Source organism: Muntiacus reevesi, chromosome X, assembly GCF_963930625.1.
Source record: "Muntiacus reevesi chromosome X, mMunRee1.1, whole genome shotgun sequence".
In the NCBI taxonomy this organism is placed as follows: Eukaryota; Metazoa; Chordata; class Mammalia; order Artiodactyla; family Cervidae; genus Muntiacus; species Muntiacus reevesi.
The window spans coordinates 143,567,952-143,583,277 of NC_089271.1; the positions used below are offsets into that span (position 1 = coordinate 143,567,952).

Genomic DNA, 15,326 nt, shown 5'->3' on the forward strand with positions numbered 1-15,326 from the left:
GAGTTATTATAAGCATAGAGGGAAGTAAATTAGAAGAGTAGACGATAAAACAAAGAAATAAAGAGAAACTTGGCTCAGTTGAAAGGAAAGGGTGGGAGAGAGATGTAGGAACTGGTAAAAAGTAAAAACAGGGGTCACAAATGCAGCATATCAATTAGCAGTCTTAGAGGCCAGTCTTAGAAGATTTTGGCAATCACAACATGTGCAGCTTATAGAAAAAAAGCAATTATCTGATATGAAAAAGTTATAAAATGAATTGAAGACTAAGAAAAAGAAATATGAACACCCAGACAAATATTATGAAAGAGACGGTACGGGGGAAGAGAGAATGGGAATGAAGACGCGAGACATAGGAAGTTGTAATGAGGGAATTACTGAAGGGCTGTAGATAAAAGGAAAAATAAGTCTATCACTCTCAGTATGAAAAAGTGACTGTGAGAAACTGAAGATCTGGCTAAGAGATTAGGGATAAAGTAAGAAAAGTGGAAGCTGGTGAAAAAGAAAAGTGGGAGTTAAACATATGCAGATAGCTTCTTCAGAGCAACGTAACTGAAATTACTCAGGAAACAGAAAAAAAGGAGGATGTTTTCATTTTGAAGATGGGAAAGTGAAAATACTAAAGATAAAAGAGGCAGTGAAAGAAAACCAAAAGAGGGAACTATCTTCAGGTTGAAAAAATGGAATCATGTATATGAATGCCTGTTTATGTAAATAAACATGCAATGACTTAACAAAACTGTCAAAATAAGGAGTTCAAATAAAAGCATTAATTAAAAACAGCAAAAGCTTTCAATTGCAAGGAGAATTATTTATTGCACATTTTGCCACATTTCAAAGAAAGGGAGCTCAAAGTATATTTCCTTCTTCATATACACTAGAAAAAGCAGTATTAGAAGAATGGGAAAAAGAACAAAGAGGTAAAGAAAAGTTTGGCTCAGCTGAAAGTTAACATGGGAGTGTGGATGTGTAAGGAGGCAGAAAGGAAAGGAGAGACTACAGATCATTATTCCTGAGTAACAAGAAAAATTAGTTCCTTGATAGAAAGTTTGAGACTGGGGACAAAGTAGTCAAAATCACTGTCATGAAAGGTAATTTTTTTGCAACAGAAGTGTTTGCAAGATTATAAGTGCTTTACACTATGCAGAAAGGAAATTGGTCAGTTTTGGTAAGTGCTTTAAATCTGGCAGCTAGTGCAAAACCATGCAACAAATAATTTGGAAGCTAGTGCAATACATTTCAAATCCCTTGGGGAAGTCTTACAGCTCATTAAGCTATAATCATCATCAAGTCCCTGCAAGCCATTCAGGAATTAATATGTACCAAAGTCTGGGTTCTAGAAGTACAAGAAAATGAGCAGAGAACTTTGGGTTGCTTTTCCATATACACAGAGGTTTATCATCTGACAGCCTGAACATCCAAGGTCATGAATCAGCCTACATATGGGAAGGTCTATAGCAATAAAAATGGGCTTCCTTGATGGCTCAGAGGTAAAGAATCTGCCTGCAATGCAGGAGCCTCAGGAGACATGGGTTCGATTCCTAAGTGGGAAGATCCCCTGGAGGAGGGCATGGCAACCTACTCCAGTTTTCTTGCCTGGAGAATCCCATGGGCAGAGGAGCCTAGCAAGCTACAGTCCATAGGGTCGCAGACAGCTGGACATGACTGAAGTGACTTAGTACACATGCATAGCAATAGTAAATTGGGAAAAGAATACTGTCTGTCAGCTGCAGGACAGAACGAGAGAGTTAAAAATATCAAGAAACTCAAATCATTCTTTGAATGTCTATAACTGAGTAAGGTAATGTTCTATACCCTGTTAAAGGTCTGTGCAGTTTATAGCACTCTGCCATATAAGTAGCAACAAACTTCTGAAAGAAACCATCACCACAGTTGATATGAAATATTTTTTATTAAATGATACAGCAAGATAACAAAAAGCAAGGTTCTATGATTTTAAAAAACAGACAACTTGTAGGTAATGAACTGTTCATGAACCAATTATTTTTGGATGGATAGAGATAGACCACCATTGATGTCAGAGATGAAAAAATATCCTAGCATGTCATATAGTCCAACCACCGATACATTCAGCTAGTCTATAGTATCCCTGATAGGAAGCCTAGCTTTTCCCTTTTTAACTCCAGAGTTCTCCCAAGGCAGCCTATTGCATTGGTGGGAATTTCTACTAATTAGAAACTTATTTCTAAAATATTTTTACAATTGACCCGTGAACAACGCAGGGGTTAAAGGAGTCGACCCCACGCAAGTCAAAACTGCATATAACTTCATACTCGGCCCTCCATGTCTGAAGCTCCACATCCGCAGATTCAACAAACTGCAGACTGTATAATACTGTTGTATTTATTAGGGAAAAAAGCCACATAAAGTGGACCCATGCAGTTCAAACTCCATGTTGTTCAATGGTGAACTGTAAATTTCTAGATGTTATATAATTAAAGCTGGTTTCATGAGCTTATGACCTGTCCATAGGGCCTCATGCCAGAAGGGCCCCATGCTTGCTTTAATACTCTGCTGTTACATCTTTAAATTCTTAATTTTTTAACATAGAGCCCTGCACATTTTCTTTTTTCCCCTGCATTTTCATTTTGCACTGAGCCACATACATTAGGTAGCCAATCTGGGTTACAGTGGGTATCTCTGGGCAGCAGGATGATGGGTGGTCATTTTCTTTTTCACACTTATACATATTTTCTGAAATGAACATTTTTTTAACCTTTAAGATAGAAAAATGAAAGTATTTCTTACACACTTTAAAAAAATAGAAAATGATGGTTTTCCTTAGGATAAGTACTACTTTTGCAACTTTGGGGCCATACAAAATATATGCTCTATTCAATATGGTAGGCCTTCAAATATTATTAATATGATTATAGTTCTCTTGTCTCCCTGTGCTTATTCTTCTCATCTTCTGGCTTAAAATATACCTAATTCTTTCATCTGTTTGTTGTAAGAGATTGTCTGAGTCTCTTATTATTTCTTCTGCTATTTTCTTAACATACCTACTTGTCAAAGCCTCATAAAATGTGTCTTTCAAACCTGAATATGAGATAAGATCTGAACAAATGCAGGTTTTTTATGCTGTAGGCTATATGGTTCTATTAATGCTGTCAAAGATCATACTAGCTTTCTAGTTATGATGTCATATTATCATCATACTAACCTTGTGATAATTAACCTACTTTGATCTTTTCCACAAACACAAGCACCAACCTAAGTATTCTCTGTCCTGTACAGCTGATTTAAAAAAAAAAACATAAATGCAGTTTACATTTACGTATGTTAAATTTTATCTCATTGATTTCAACTGAGCTTTTAACTTGTCCAGATCTATTTGAATCTTACTTTATTTTCCATGATAGTGATTCTCAACTGTAAATGCAAGTTTAAATCATTTGGGAGAGTTTTTTTTTAAAGATTTATTTATGTTAATTTATTTTATTTTTGGCTGTTCTGGGTCTTCGTCACTGCACAGGCTTTTCTCTAGTGGCGGCAAGTGGAGGCTACTCTCGTTGTGGTCTGAGAGTTTCTCATTGTGGTGGCTTCTCTTGTTGCAGAGCACAAGCTCTAGCGTGCACGGGCTCAGTAGTTGCAGCTCCCTAGCTCTAGAGCACAGGCTCAGTAGTTATGGCACAAGGGCTTAGTTGCTCGGGGGCATGTGAGATCTTCCCCGCTCAGGGATTAAACCCATGTCTCCTGCATTGGCAGGCAGATTCTTTACCACTGAGGCACCAGGTAAGCCCTGGAGGAGTTTTACAAACTACTCAAGCTCAACTTTTAAAACCACTAAAGCCTGAAGATTCTAATTTAATTCATCTGGGGTAGGGCCCAGGTATTCTATTTTTCCTTAACTGTGTTTTATAAAAATTTTCAAAAAGAGAATAATAAACAAAAACTTCTATGTGCCCATGACATAGCTTCAATAATTATCAACATTTTGCCAATCTTCTATCATTATTCCCTCCTAGAGTATTTTAAAGTAAATCCCAAATATCATATAATTTTACCCATAAATACTCCAGTGTCATTTAGTTTGTTTAAAAAGGGTCTTAGTTGAATCTAACATGCAGCCAGTATTGAGAAAACTGAGCTATGGTATTAACTGTCACTTTCAATTTCCAGACACCTGCAAATTTGATAAACATTTTTTTCTTACATTAGGTTAATAATAATATGAACAAGTAGGCTGAGTGTTGGAGGAAGGGACGCTATATAATAGCCAAAGCTTGAAGATGGTACTCATTATCAATGTGTTAGTTTAGTACACTTTCATTTGACGAGTGGCTTTTTCTGCCTGTACACTGGATTGAGGACATTGTGTAAGGCAACACTGCTCCAGCTGCAGAAGTTATTAAAATGCACTTCCTAATACAAAGAACATATAATTTCCATTCTAAGTAAAACACTCAATTATAAGCTTTGGCCATAGAAATAAATGTCGAAACTTTATAATGGATTCTGTATCTTGTCTTCAGTTGCCAGGTTTACAAAGTCAAACCTTTACTGAATTTTTTATAATCTCAGGTTCATTAAATGTTGATGAACAAACTAACTGGTAAACTTAGTAGGAAATACATTCAAATAGGAGAAAGTAATGTTCTCAGTAAAGGCCACAGGTCTTCCTCTTTCTACTGCTTTTGCTGCCAGTTCTAAGTCCTTAAAACAAGATTGTGAACTCTTCTTTTACAATAATCCAAAGACATAGTTGACATTTTGAAAGCTGGCAACTTTACACTAAAAGCTTTAGAAAACAGTTAATAAAAATAATTCTCTTGCGTTATTTTCCCTCTCCTTGCATTGTTTACAGACATTTACTTGAAAACTAGATATACATAAGCACTCATTTCCTTCCCTAACTGAAAATAAAGCTTTGTTTCATTGAAGGATTTAGAATTTTGTAAAGGTAAGTAACTGAGCATAAATGGCAGATTACAATGTCATGGGGAAAAAAGAATGTAAGAATTATCCATCAAATACAGCTATATTTCTAAAGATTAAAACAGAAAAATACGAGAATTGTTACCATCTTTATTTACAGCACCTTAATACACTTCAAGACTTATGCATCAAGGCACAAAAAGAGTAGCCCTAAGAAAATTAAAGAAAATAACAACATCTGAATTCCTAGGGGCAAAGAAAAAAGCAAGTGTAGCAGCAAATGGAAACTCATATATAGTACAGTATTTTAAAAACATTGTTTAGAAGAACTAAAGCTGGCTATGATTTTGGTTAGTTTAAAACAAGAAAGCAACTAATTTAAGGATAAAAATCAACAAATGTGATTACCTCTTGTTTTAAAACTTCACTTTTTTATACTGGAGTGAAAGAGAAAAAAACAAAACCATCTAGACTGGATTCAAAGGGCAGTGGAGACAAAAAACAACAAAGGTTTCATTCTCAAGTCCTTTTGATTTTCTATCTCCAGTTTTCCAGGTTTTCCTCTTCTATAGATGAGGGTGTTGCTCTTCAACAAACCCTTCTGGTTGCTAAGGGCAATATATCTTGAGTTTTCTATTTTCAGCCACAAATAAGCGAATCTGGAGTACTTACTGTGTCCCCAACAACTGTCATCTTTTGCTTCTGCACTAGCATATTATTCCTCCCGCTTACAACGTCCTCCCCAGTTTTCTCTACCAAGCCACATCCCAGATCTTGTTAGTGCTGAGAGATGGCTGATTTAATTTAAAAAAACAATCCAAACTGGCTTTTGACAAGTTGTTCCACAGATGTCACACTGGAATTCTGCCACCAGAATACCACCTATTGATATTAATCACTGCTTTTAGGAAATCTTTGTATCATTTAACAGGAAATTAGATAAAGCATACTTTATACCAGATCTGGCCCTGGAAAATTGCTTTGGGAGTTTTAAAGACTCCTCATGTGTGACTATTTATAAGCCACTCAAACCAGGCAGATATTATTACTGACTACCCCAATAATTATATATTTGTTTGCTTACTTATTATTTGTCTGTCCTACCAGATTATAAAGTCTGTGGGGGTAGAAACTATTTTTGTTTTATTTACCACTGTATACCCAACACCCAAACCAGTAGCTGGCTACCACCCATTTCTCTGCTTCTTTTCACAGTGAAATTCCTAGACAGAATTATGTATATTCAGTCTGTTTCACAATATCTGCTTGGCTCATGTACTCTAGTCCCTCTGGTCTCTACTCATAGGTCACCTTAAGGAAGCATTCCTAAACCACACTTATCTAAACTATCAATCCCCTCCCCTCTCTATTACTATACCTTATTTTTCTTTATAGTGTTTACTGCTACCAGCCATATAGTAATTTGTCTTCCTCAACTAAACTGTTAGCCCCATGAGAACGGGTTTTTTTTTTTCCATTTATTTTTATTAGTTGGAGGCTAATTACTTTACAATATTGTAGTGGTTTTTGCCATACATTGACATGAATCAGCCATGGATTTACATGTGTTCCCCACCCCAATCCCCCTTCCCGCCTCCCTCTCCATCCCATCCCTCTGGGTCTTCCCAGTGCACCTGCCCTGAGCACTTGTCTCATGCATCCAACCTGGGCTGGTGATCTGTTTCACCCTTGATAGTATACTTGTTTCAATGCTGGAGAATGGGGATTTTGTTTTGCTCACTGCTGTCATCTGTAGCACCTAAAACAGTGCTTGATTTTTAGAAGTCACTTGGTAATTATCTGTTGAGTGAATGCATCCTGTAATATCACATTTCGGATTTACTCTTATCTGTGGTGCTCATATAGCAGCAGCAAAAGGAAGAAAACTGGGCAGATTTTCTAACATAAAAGTAATATAAAATCCATGTCATAGCTGTACAGCAACATGGGAAACAGTATAGTCCCCTTTATTTTATTAATTTTTAGCTTATTTTACATCCATACTCCTTCCACAGCAGTCCACCAGAAGCATGGCCTTTCACCAGCTGAATGGTTATTTCTTCTCCAAGTATTATGTTTTGAAAAACATAACAAAGACAACTAGAGTTACACACACTCTTCAACACCACTCAGAAAGACAAGTGATGCTTGTATCTGTAGAAGCACTGTTTGAGGACCTCTGGGTTTGGGGCAATAATAGATCAAAAAGAAATGCTGTCCTGCTATTTAGTCTAGTCTAAGTCCTGATATTTTAGTTAAATATCACTGTTTTGATTTTGCAGTGTTATCGTTGCATATTGTATAGATCATGGCATTCGGTCACATCACTTCATGGCAAATAGAGGGGAGAAAACTGGAAACAGTGGCAGATTTCATTTTCTTGGGCTCCAAAATCACTGCAGACAGGGGCTGCAGACACAAAATTAAAAGATGCTTGCTCCATGGAAGAAAAGCTATGACAAACCTAGACAGCATATTAAAAAGCAGAGACTTCACTTTGCCAACAAAGGTCCATCTAGTCAAAGCTATTGCTTATCCAGTAGTCATGTATGGATGTGACAGTAGGACCACAAAGAAGGCTGAGCACCAAAGGATTGATGCTTTCGAACTGTGGTGTTGGAGAAGACTCTTGAGAGTCCCTTGGACAACAAGGAGATCAAACCAGTCCATCCTAAAGGAAATCAATCACGAATATTCATTGGAAGGACTGATGCTGAAGCTCCAATACTCTGGCCACCTGATACGAAAAGCTGACTCATTGGAAAAGACCATGATGTTGAGAAAGATTGAAGGCAGGAGGAGAAGGGGGCGACACAGGGTGAGCTGGTTGGATGGCATCATTGGCTCAATGGACCTGAGTTTGAGCAAACTCCGGGAGATGGTGAAAGACAGGAAAGCCTGGCATGCTGCAGTCCATGGGGTTGCAAAGAGTTGGCTATGACTGAGTGACTGAACAAAAACTACTCCAAATCAATTTCTATAATTTGTTGTTCAGTCATGAAGTCATGTCAGGACATGGACGCAACCTAGATGTCCATCGGTAGATGAATGGATAAGGAAGTTGTGGTACATATACACAATGGAATATTATTCAGCTATAAAAAACAATGCATCTGAGTCAGTTCTAATGAGATGGATGAAACTGGAGCCTATGATACAGAGTGAAGTAAGTCAGAAAGAGAAACACCAATACAGTATATTAACACATATATGTGGAATTCAGAAAGATGGTAACAACAATCCTATATGCAAGGCAGCAAAAGAGACACAGGTGTAAATAACAGATTTTTGGACTAGGTGGAAGAAGGGGAGTGTGGGATGATTTGAGAGAATAGCATTGAAACATGTACATTACCATATGTGAAATAGATGGAGAGTGTTAAGTCTGATGCATGATTCAGGGCACTCAAAGCCAGTGAAGGGAGGAAGGGAGGGAGGAAGGGGTTCAGGATCAGGAGGCACATGTGCACCCATGGGTGATTCATGTTGAAGTAAGGCAAAAATCACCACAATATTATAAATAAATTATCTTCTAATTTAAATTAATTAATTAAAAAAAAGAAAATGGCACTAAACAAATCATTCCTTTATTAACAGATAAATGGGTGTCAAATGTTTAATCAGTTGCTCACAAGTTTCAAAACTCATTTAACTCATGTAACATTGCCATGAGATACTGAAGATAAGTTCTGTTCCCATTTTACACGTGACGAAGCTTTTATAAAACAATTACAACTGAACAGACACATAAAAATATTAAAGAATCAGGGAAGATAAATGAAATAGGGTTAATAGGGTACATGGAATTACTGGACTAGGTGGTGCATTCATGCATTTGTGGATTTTGGCTTGTAGTTGACTTACTAAAAAGAAAAATCTCATTAGGGTAACCCCTGGGGAGGGCAAATCACACTGTGCTCACTTCCCTTTCCAGGACATTTTGATACAGGTGAAATTAAGTAAAAATTACCTTCAAAGATCTCTTTGAATGATATGACAACAGGTCTGTAGGTTTTGAAAAATGAAGGTTGGTCAGTGTCATCACCTCTTAGCATTCTTTTTTTCATTAGAATGAAATCTACTTGACAGCAAATATTAATTTCCCACTTACATTATAAACCTCCAATATCTTAACCAAAAAAAAGAAAAGAAATCAACCTCTTTGCACACAATCCACATCATTATCACTTAAACTCTTGAGGATTGAGGATTCATGACCCTAGGGTGAACTGGAGTGATGGTTCTCAGGCTATGCTTAAGGGAGGAAAGATCCTAGCAGCAAGCAGAGGAGGGAAAAGGGCAAGAGAGCAGTGTATTAACAGGTATCTGAAGAAAGGCCTGAAGCTCACAGGTATGCACTCAATAATCCTTCCGTTACTACCTAGAAAAAGTGATGACACTGACCATCCTTTATGTCTCAAAACCTCCTGCAAAGCTGTCCTTCATCATTCTAAGAGATCTTTAAAGGCAACTGTTCCCTGGAGAAGGAAATGGCAACCCACTCCAGTATTCTTGCCTGGAAAATCCCATGGACGGAGGAGCCTGGTGGGCTACAGTCCCTGGGGTCGCAAAGAGTCAGACATAACTGAGCAACTTCACTCACTCGCTCACTTACAGATTAAAGAACTATAATAAAAAAAATAAATAAATAAAGGCAACTGTTCCAGGAAGGGAAGAAGAGAGGGGAGCATACAGTGTGATTTGCCTCCCTAGGGGTTGCCCCATGGGATTTTTCTCTTTAATAAGCCAAAATGATATTTATTAATTTACAGTGTGGTGGGGTGGGGGCGGTGGACTGGGTGGGAGGGTTGATTTTTCCTTATGTAAAATGAAATGTCAAGGCCACTATTTGGCACCTAGGTCCCAGTAATGAGGTATCTGGGAGGCCAAAATTTTGTCAGCTGGTTCCTTTGTAAGTATGGAATGCAGGAATATTTTGCTAAGGAAAACTTGACAACATTTTCAGAGTTGGGTTCTTGAGTTGGGAGTAGGGAAAAGGGAGAGAAAAACCTTGTATTTTTGAGGGATGGTCAAGAAGAACCTTTTTAAAGGCTACCTAATTGATTTTTATGTATGTGCTTATAATAACTCACATAGTGATTTATTAAGTTTATATAAATATCATAAAATGAGAAGCTCATTTCAAATGTTATCATGTTCTACTGCTTACAGATAGTTTAATTTCAAAGTAGCGGTGCCAAGATGCAAGAAGGGATAAGGAAACATCCTCTATTTTCATGTTTTATTTCTTAGTCTAGTTCTACATCACAAAAAAAATAAGGTCTACTGAAGGAGACTGTCAGCCTAACACACAAGAAACTGCTCACACTATTCAGATAAGGAAAATTCAAGAGTAAAATACTGGGACTTCCCTGGTGGTCCAGTGACTAAGACTCAGCTCCCAATGCCAGGGTTCGGACCCTGGTCAGGGAACTAGATCCCACATGCTGCAACTAAGACCCAGTGCAGCCAAATAAATAAAATTAAAAAAAAAAAGAGTAAAATACTCTCAACGAACTATCTAAATTAAAGCTTCCTAATTGGCAGACCTTCCTAGGTCCCATACTAGAGTACTTAATAGACTGTAGCCCCATAATTTTACTCATGTAGTAGCTACCATCTAACAAGCAAATTGTTGATTTGTGCTTAATAAGCCAAATATGCATAAATTATTTTTAATTACATAAAGCCAAGTGGTAAATCTAGGTGCCAGAGAAAAGTCATTACCCTTATCATCCAGGAGGAACAAGTAATACTGCAAGGTAACTGCAAAAATCTAGAAGGGTGAATTACTTCTCTAAATGAAAATCACTTTATCTGAAAAATAATCTTATGTATAAAAAATTTTTCACAAGATATTCCACCCTGCTGGGAACTAGGACAATTAAGTAAGATACAGTTAGGCAAATGCTAAGTAATCTACCAGATATCCACTAGAACTGTTTCAGAAAATTTAGAAAAGGACTTCAGAATTCTAACTTCCAAGTTAGTCACCTGCTAAAATCATCCTAGGGTTCTCTGTTGCTCCAATTCCATTATTAGAATTAAAAAAAGAAACAGAGCCAACTTACTTCACCAAATCCATAGCTAAATTCATTACATTGCTGGTGCTTATTGTCAATTATCATATGGCCAAGAAATGAAATCTTTAAAAAAGTACAATATTAGCATCTCTAGGTGTTCATTTTCTGCATTAAAATAAAATATATAAACAAAACTCTTAAAGGGGGAGCATGTAGCATTGGATTTTAGCAAACAAAATGGACAAAGGCAAGCTTATGCTGGCACAGAATCAATCTCCTATGAGAGTGAATCCAAATGTGTATTTGTGGTAAGGCACAGCAAAGTTGTTGGATTCACAATTTTAAGAATACAGTAATTGAGCAGCCATGAAAATCAGCACACACTTTTGCTCTGGACCAAAAAGAACCAAATAAACCTTAAAAACCCTTCCTTGCTCCACTCTGATCCATTTTAATTTACATGAACTATAATAGTGGTAGCTCTCATGTGGTAATTTCAAGCATTCTACCACACCACAGATGAAAGACAAATATGATGAGATACCAACTGACCACAAAAATGGGGTTATACCTGTTCTCATCATACCGGTGTGACAGAAATCTTGGTTTATTTCTTCAGACAAATCCTCTCTTCTTTTAGAGAGATGGGGCTAGAGTAAATGTGAATGGGTGGGAGAGAGATAAGAAACTGGTGCAACTGATGCATGCTTTAAGAAAAAGCATGTCAAAGGAATTCCCTGGTGGTCCAGTGCTTATGACTCCTGGGCTCTCGATGCCAAGGGGCCTGGGTTCAATCCCCTATCAGGAAACTAAAGTCCCACAAGTCACACAGCAAAAAACAAACAAACAATCAAACAAAACAGCGAGTCAAATGAAAACCCAAATAAAGAAAACAAGGAGTGATTATATAAAGAAAATTTGCAACAAGTAAAAACATATTTACTACATAACAGTGATTTGATTCTCAAAAATATGATTTACCTATTACTTTTCAGGAACACAGTAGTTGTAACAAAGTGAAATAAACTTTGGTAAATGTGGACAGGAGCACCAGAAAAACTCTGGTCAAATAAAATTATGGGGAACCAAAATTTTATGCTGTAACACTGGGCTGGAAAATATATTTTAAATATTCTGATCTGTTTTCAATGGACCCAAATGGGCAAATTACATCACTGGGTAATTATGAACATTGATTCTCAAATTTTAATTTGGAAAATATATACATCTATTAAATGGAAAGGCTCCTCAGCAAAATAACACTTCTAAATTTTGAAAATTATAAAGTGGCAAAACATGAAGTTTAATCAGGCAATTTTTGTGGTGGTATTTTCAAGAAGGCTCTTTTAGAAGCTGAATAGGATGGATAGGTCATGCAAGATATTTTTTTTTAATGTCCCATAGGACCTCAGAATTCTCACCACACTACCCGGATCTTGAAAAAAAAAAAACAAAAACAAAAAGGAAATAATAGCACATGTTCATCACCATCTCAACAATACACTGATTTGGCACCTATAATCTTTCATTTTATCCTCTCAACTCTGAGGTAGACACCATTTAACAGAAGAGAAAAAGCAATGCCTTCAGTTATTTGGTTCTAAGTACAATTTGCCGGGTTTAGCAGTTACAGGTCATAATTATAATTTGCCGGGTTTAGCAGTTACAGGTCATAATTATAATTTGCCTGGTTTGCTGATTATTTCCCTCAAACCCGACCCTCTGCCACTTATCTAGATTATGAATACTTCAAAGACAGGGAACTGAATATTAATTATCTTTGTATACTAGCATTCCACATGGCACACGGTAGGCTCTTAAGATTGAATGAATGAAAGAATTTGTCGAACATCATTCAACAGATTATGATGGGACTAACTAGCAAGTTTTGAGACACTTCCTTCTCGTTCCATCTCGCTGATGAATTAATCCTGGACCATCACTTCAAGGCCACAATATCAAACTAGAAGTTGTCACGAAAATGAGCTCTGGTTTCCCCAGTGACCAAAAGTTTTCACCTGCCCAAGAAGGCTGGTCTCAAAACAAAGTTCCCAGACTAGACCTAAATACAGTTTTTGATTTCTAAATCAAAGAAGTGAAGGCAGGATGGATTAGGCGGGAAGAGAATCTTCCGTTTGTTCAATCGGTTTGCTTTACAACCTTGGCTCTGAAAGAAAGGGCAGCCAGCGCCAAACACTCAACAGAGAAACGAGTACAACGGTTACTTTGGGAGGGGATCCCAAGGATCGAAAACTTGGAGACAAAGTGAAAAACGCTAAACGGACAGAATTAGCAATTCTGAGACCTAATCCTCACCTTCCCCCCGCACTCCGACTCTTCCCCCCCAACCCTGACTCCGGAATCTCTCTTTTGACGCCGATCCCCCTAGATGTGATTGGAGTTCCTCCCTTTCTCCTCATCCGTCCTCCCACACAATTACGCGCCCCCCCCCCCCCGCCACTCCCAGGGTGATGGTTAAAGATGGGGGAGGAGGAGAAGTTGTGGGAAAAAGTTAAGTGCACAACTGCGAACTGGCCCTGATCACTAGCCTAAAACGATCTGCCCACGTCTAATGCTTGTCACCAGCCCCCTCCCCCATGGGAAGCGACAGAGCAGGTACTCTGCCTCTGAAACAGCCCCTCCTTTACCTCAGATTCTTCCTTGGCTTCAGAAAGAACCCCCTCCTCCCTTTCGCCGTCCCACCCAAAGAGCGACTTATGGTACTGGGAGGCATTCTCAGGACTCAGTGAGGGCGACGGAAAGGTGGTGGCGGGGGCAGAAGAATCCGAGTCCCACCCACCCCCACGCTCCCCGCTCAGGGTTTAGGAGCAGGCGGCGTGCGGCGACGAGTAACTGTCCCTCACCTCCTTTTAAGAACCAGCGAACACGAGGGCCCGAGGCAGGGAGGGTGGGGGTAATGGCCACAGCTTACCTGTGAGTCCCCCGCCGCCTTCCTCCCCGTAGCCCCGACGCCGCTGCAGCACGAAGTAGTCATTGGACCTTTCCATCATCCACAGCTTCAGCGCATTTTTCAGGAGCACTTCCTCGGGCTTCAGCCACATCCCAAAGAACTTTATGCCTCCCTGGAGCAGCCACTCAGATGCCCTCCTCACCTCACCCCTCCACTCTTTTCCTCCCCTCTACTTCTCCTCCCACCAAATCTGCCTCAGGCGGCAGCCTCTCGGATTCTGCTTTTCCACACTTCCCCCAACCCTCCCTTCTCTCCCACGTAGGCAGCGAGATTGCCAATTCCCTCCCACAGCGCTAACGCCCGACTGGGAAATAGTCCTGTTCCTTTCCCTTCTGGGAATTGTAGTTTCCTTTTCGCTTTTCTGTACTCAAGTACCCGGAGCGCGGGACTACACTTCCCAAAATCCATTGGGGTGAGAACTGGGTGCGGGTGCTTTCAAAGCGAGTTCAGCCACTAGTTAAGTGGATTTTGCCAATCAAAAGTTTAAAGCGGTGTTTGGAGCGAATAAGTGAGGCCCGGGTATAGAGGTGTTGTTTCTTCTCATCCTTTTACAGCTGAGGGTGTTAAACTGTAGTAAATAGTTTCCGGAATTTGGGAGTAACGAACGGCCATTCTGGGAAGGAGCAGTAGCCGTAACTAACGTTTTGTTGTCAGTAGCTCAATCGTGTCCGACTCTTTGCGACCCCATTGACTGTAGCCCACCAGGCTCCCCTGTCCATGGAATTCTCCAGGCAAGAATACTGGAGTGGGTTGCCATTTCCTTCTCCAGAACTAACGTTTAATGAGCTCTTACTATGTACTAAAGCGATTTCACTTACAGTGTCTCACATAATCCTTACAGAAGTCTCACAATGTGTATCGCATTCCCCACTCTGTACATAAATAAACAATGCGCAGTCGGGTTCGGTGACTTAGCCAAAGTCACACAGAAAGTGGAGTTTGATCATTGATTGAAAAATCTTTCTTGGATTAAGCTCTTTTCTGCCCGTACAATAAAAATATAAAATCTCCAGAAACCATATAGTGTTTTTCACGCCGTGTGCTCCTTCCTTCCCAGATTTGTTCTAAATATTGTAATCAGCCACAGAAAATGTCCAACTTTGCTTTACTGGATATAAACAATTTTTGAGCGATTTTTTCCTTAAGTTCTTTAAAAATCCCTTTCAGGGCAGCCTGTACCTTGTTAATGATACACAGCTGCTTAAACACTTTGAAGTCGGTAGTTTGTGAGACATCATTATGAGAAATTATTTGAGGGACATTTTTATTTACTGATGTCAATAAGCCCACCAGAATTAATGAGGCTTCTCTGGTGGCTCAGATGGTAAAGAATCTGCCTGCGGTGCAGGAGACCTGGGTTCAATCCCTGGGTCGGGAAGATCTTCTGGAGGAGAAAATGGCAACCCACTCCAGTATTATTGCCTGGAGAATTCCTC

The 15,326-nt window shown here is 38.9% G+C and overlaps 1 protein-coding gene across 2 annotated transcripts in view; it reads right to left on the reverse strand.

Moving 5' to 3' along the window:
• TBC1D8B (TBC1 domain family member 8B) overlaps positions 1–14,119 on the reverse strand; it is a 77,898-nt gene extending 63,779 nt beyond the window's left edge. For both annotated transcript variants that reach the window (XM_065916474.1, XM_065916473.1), the window contains exon 1: positions 13,852–14,119. In XM_065916474.1, coding sequence (XP_065772546.1) covers positions 13,852–13,981 — 130 coding nt within the window. In that variant the 5' untranslated portion in view covers positions 13,982–14,119. The remainder of the gene's footprint in view (positions 1–13,851) is intronic.
• Positions 14,120–15,326: the final 1,207 nt, after the last annotated feature.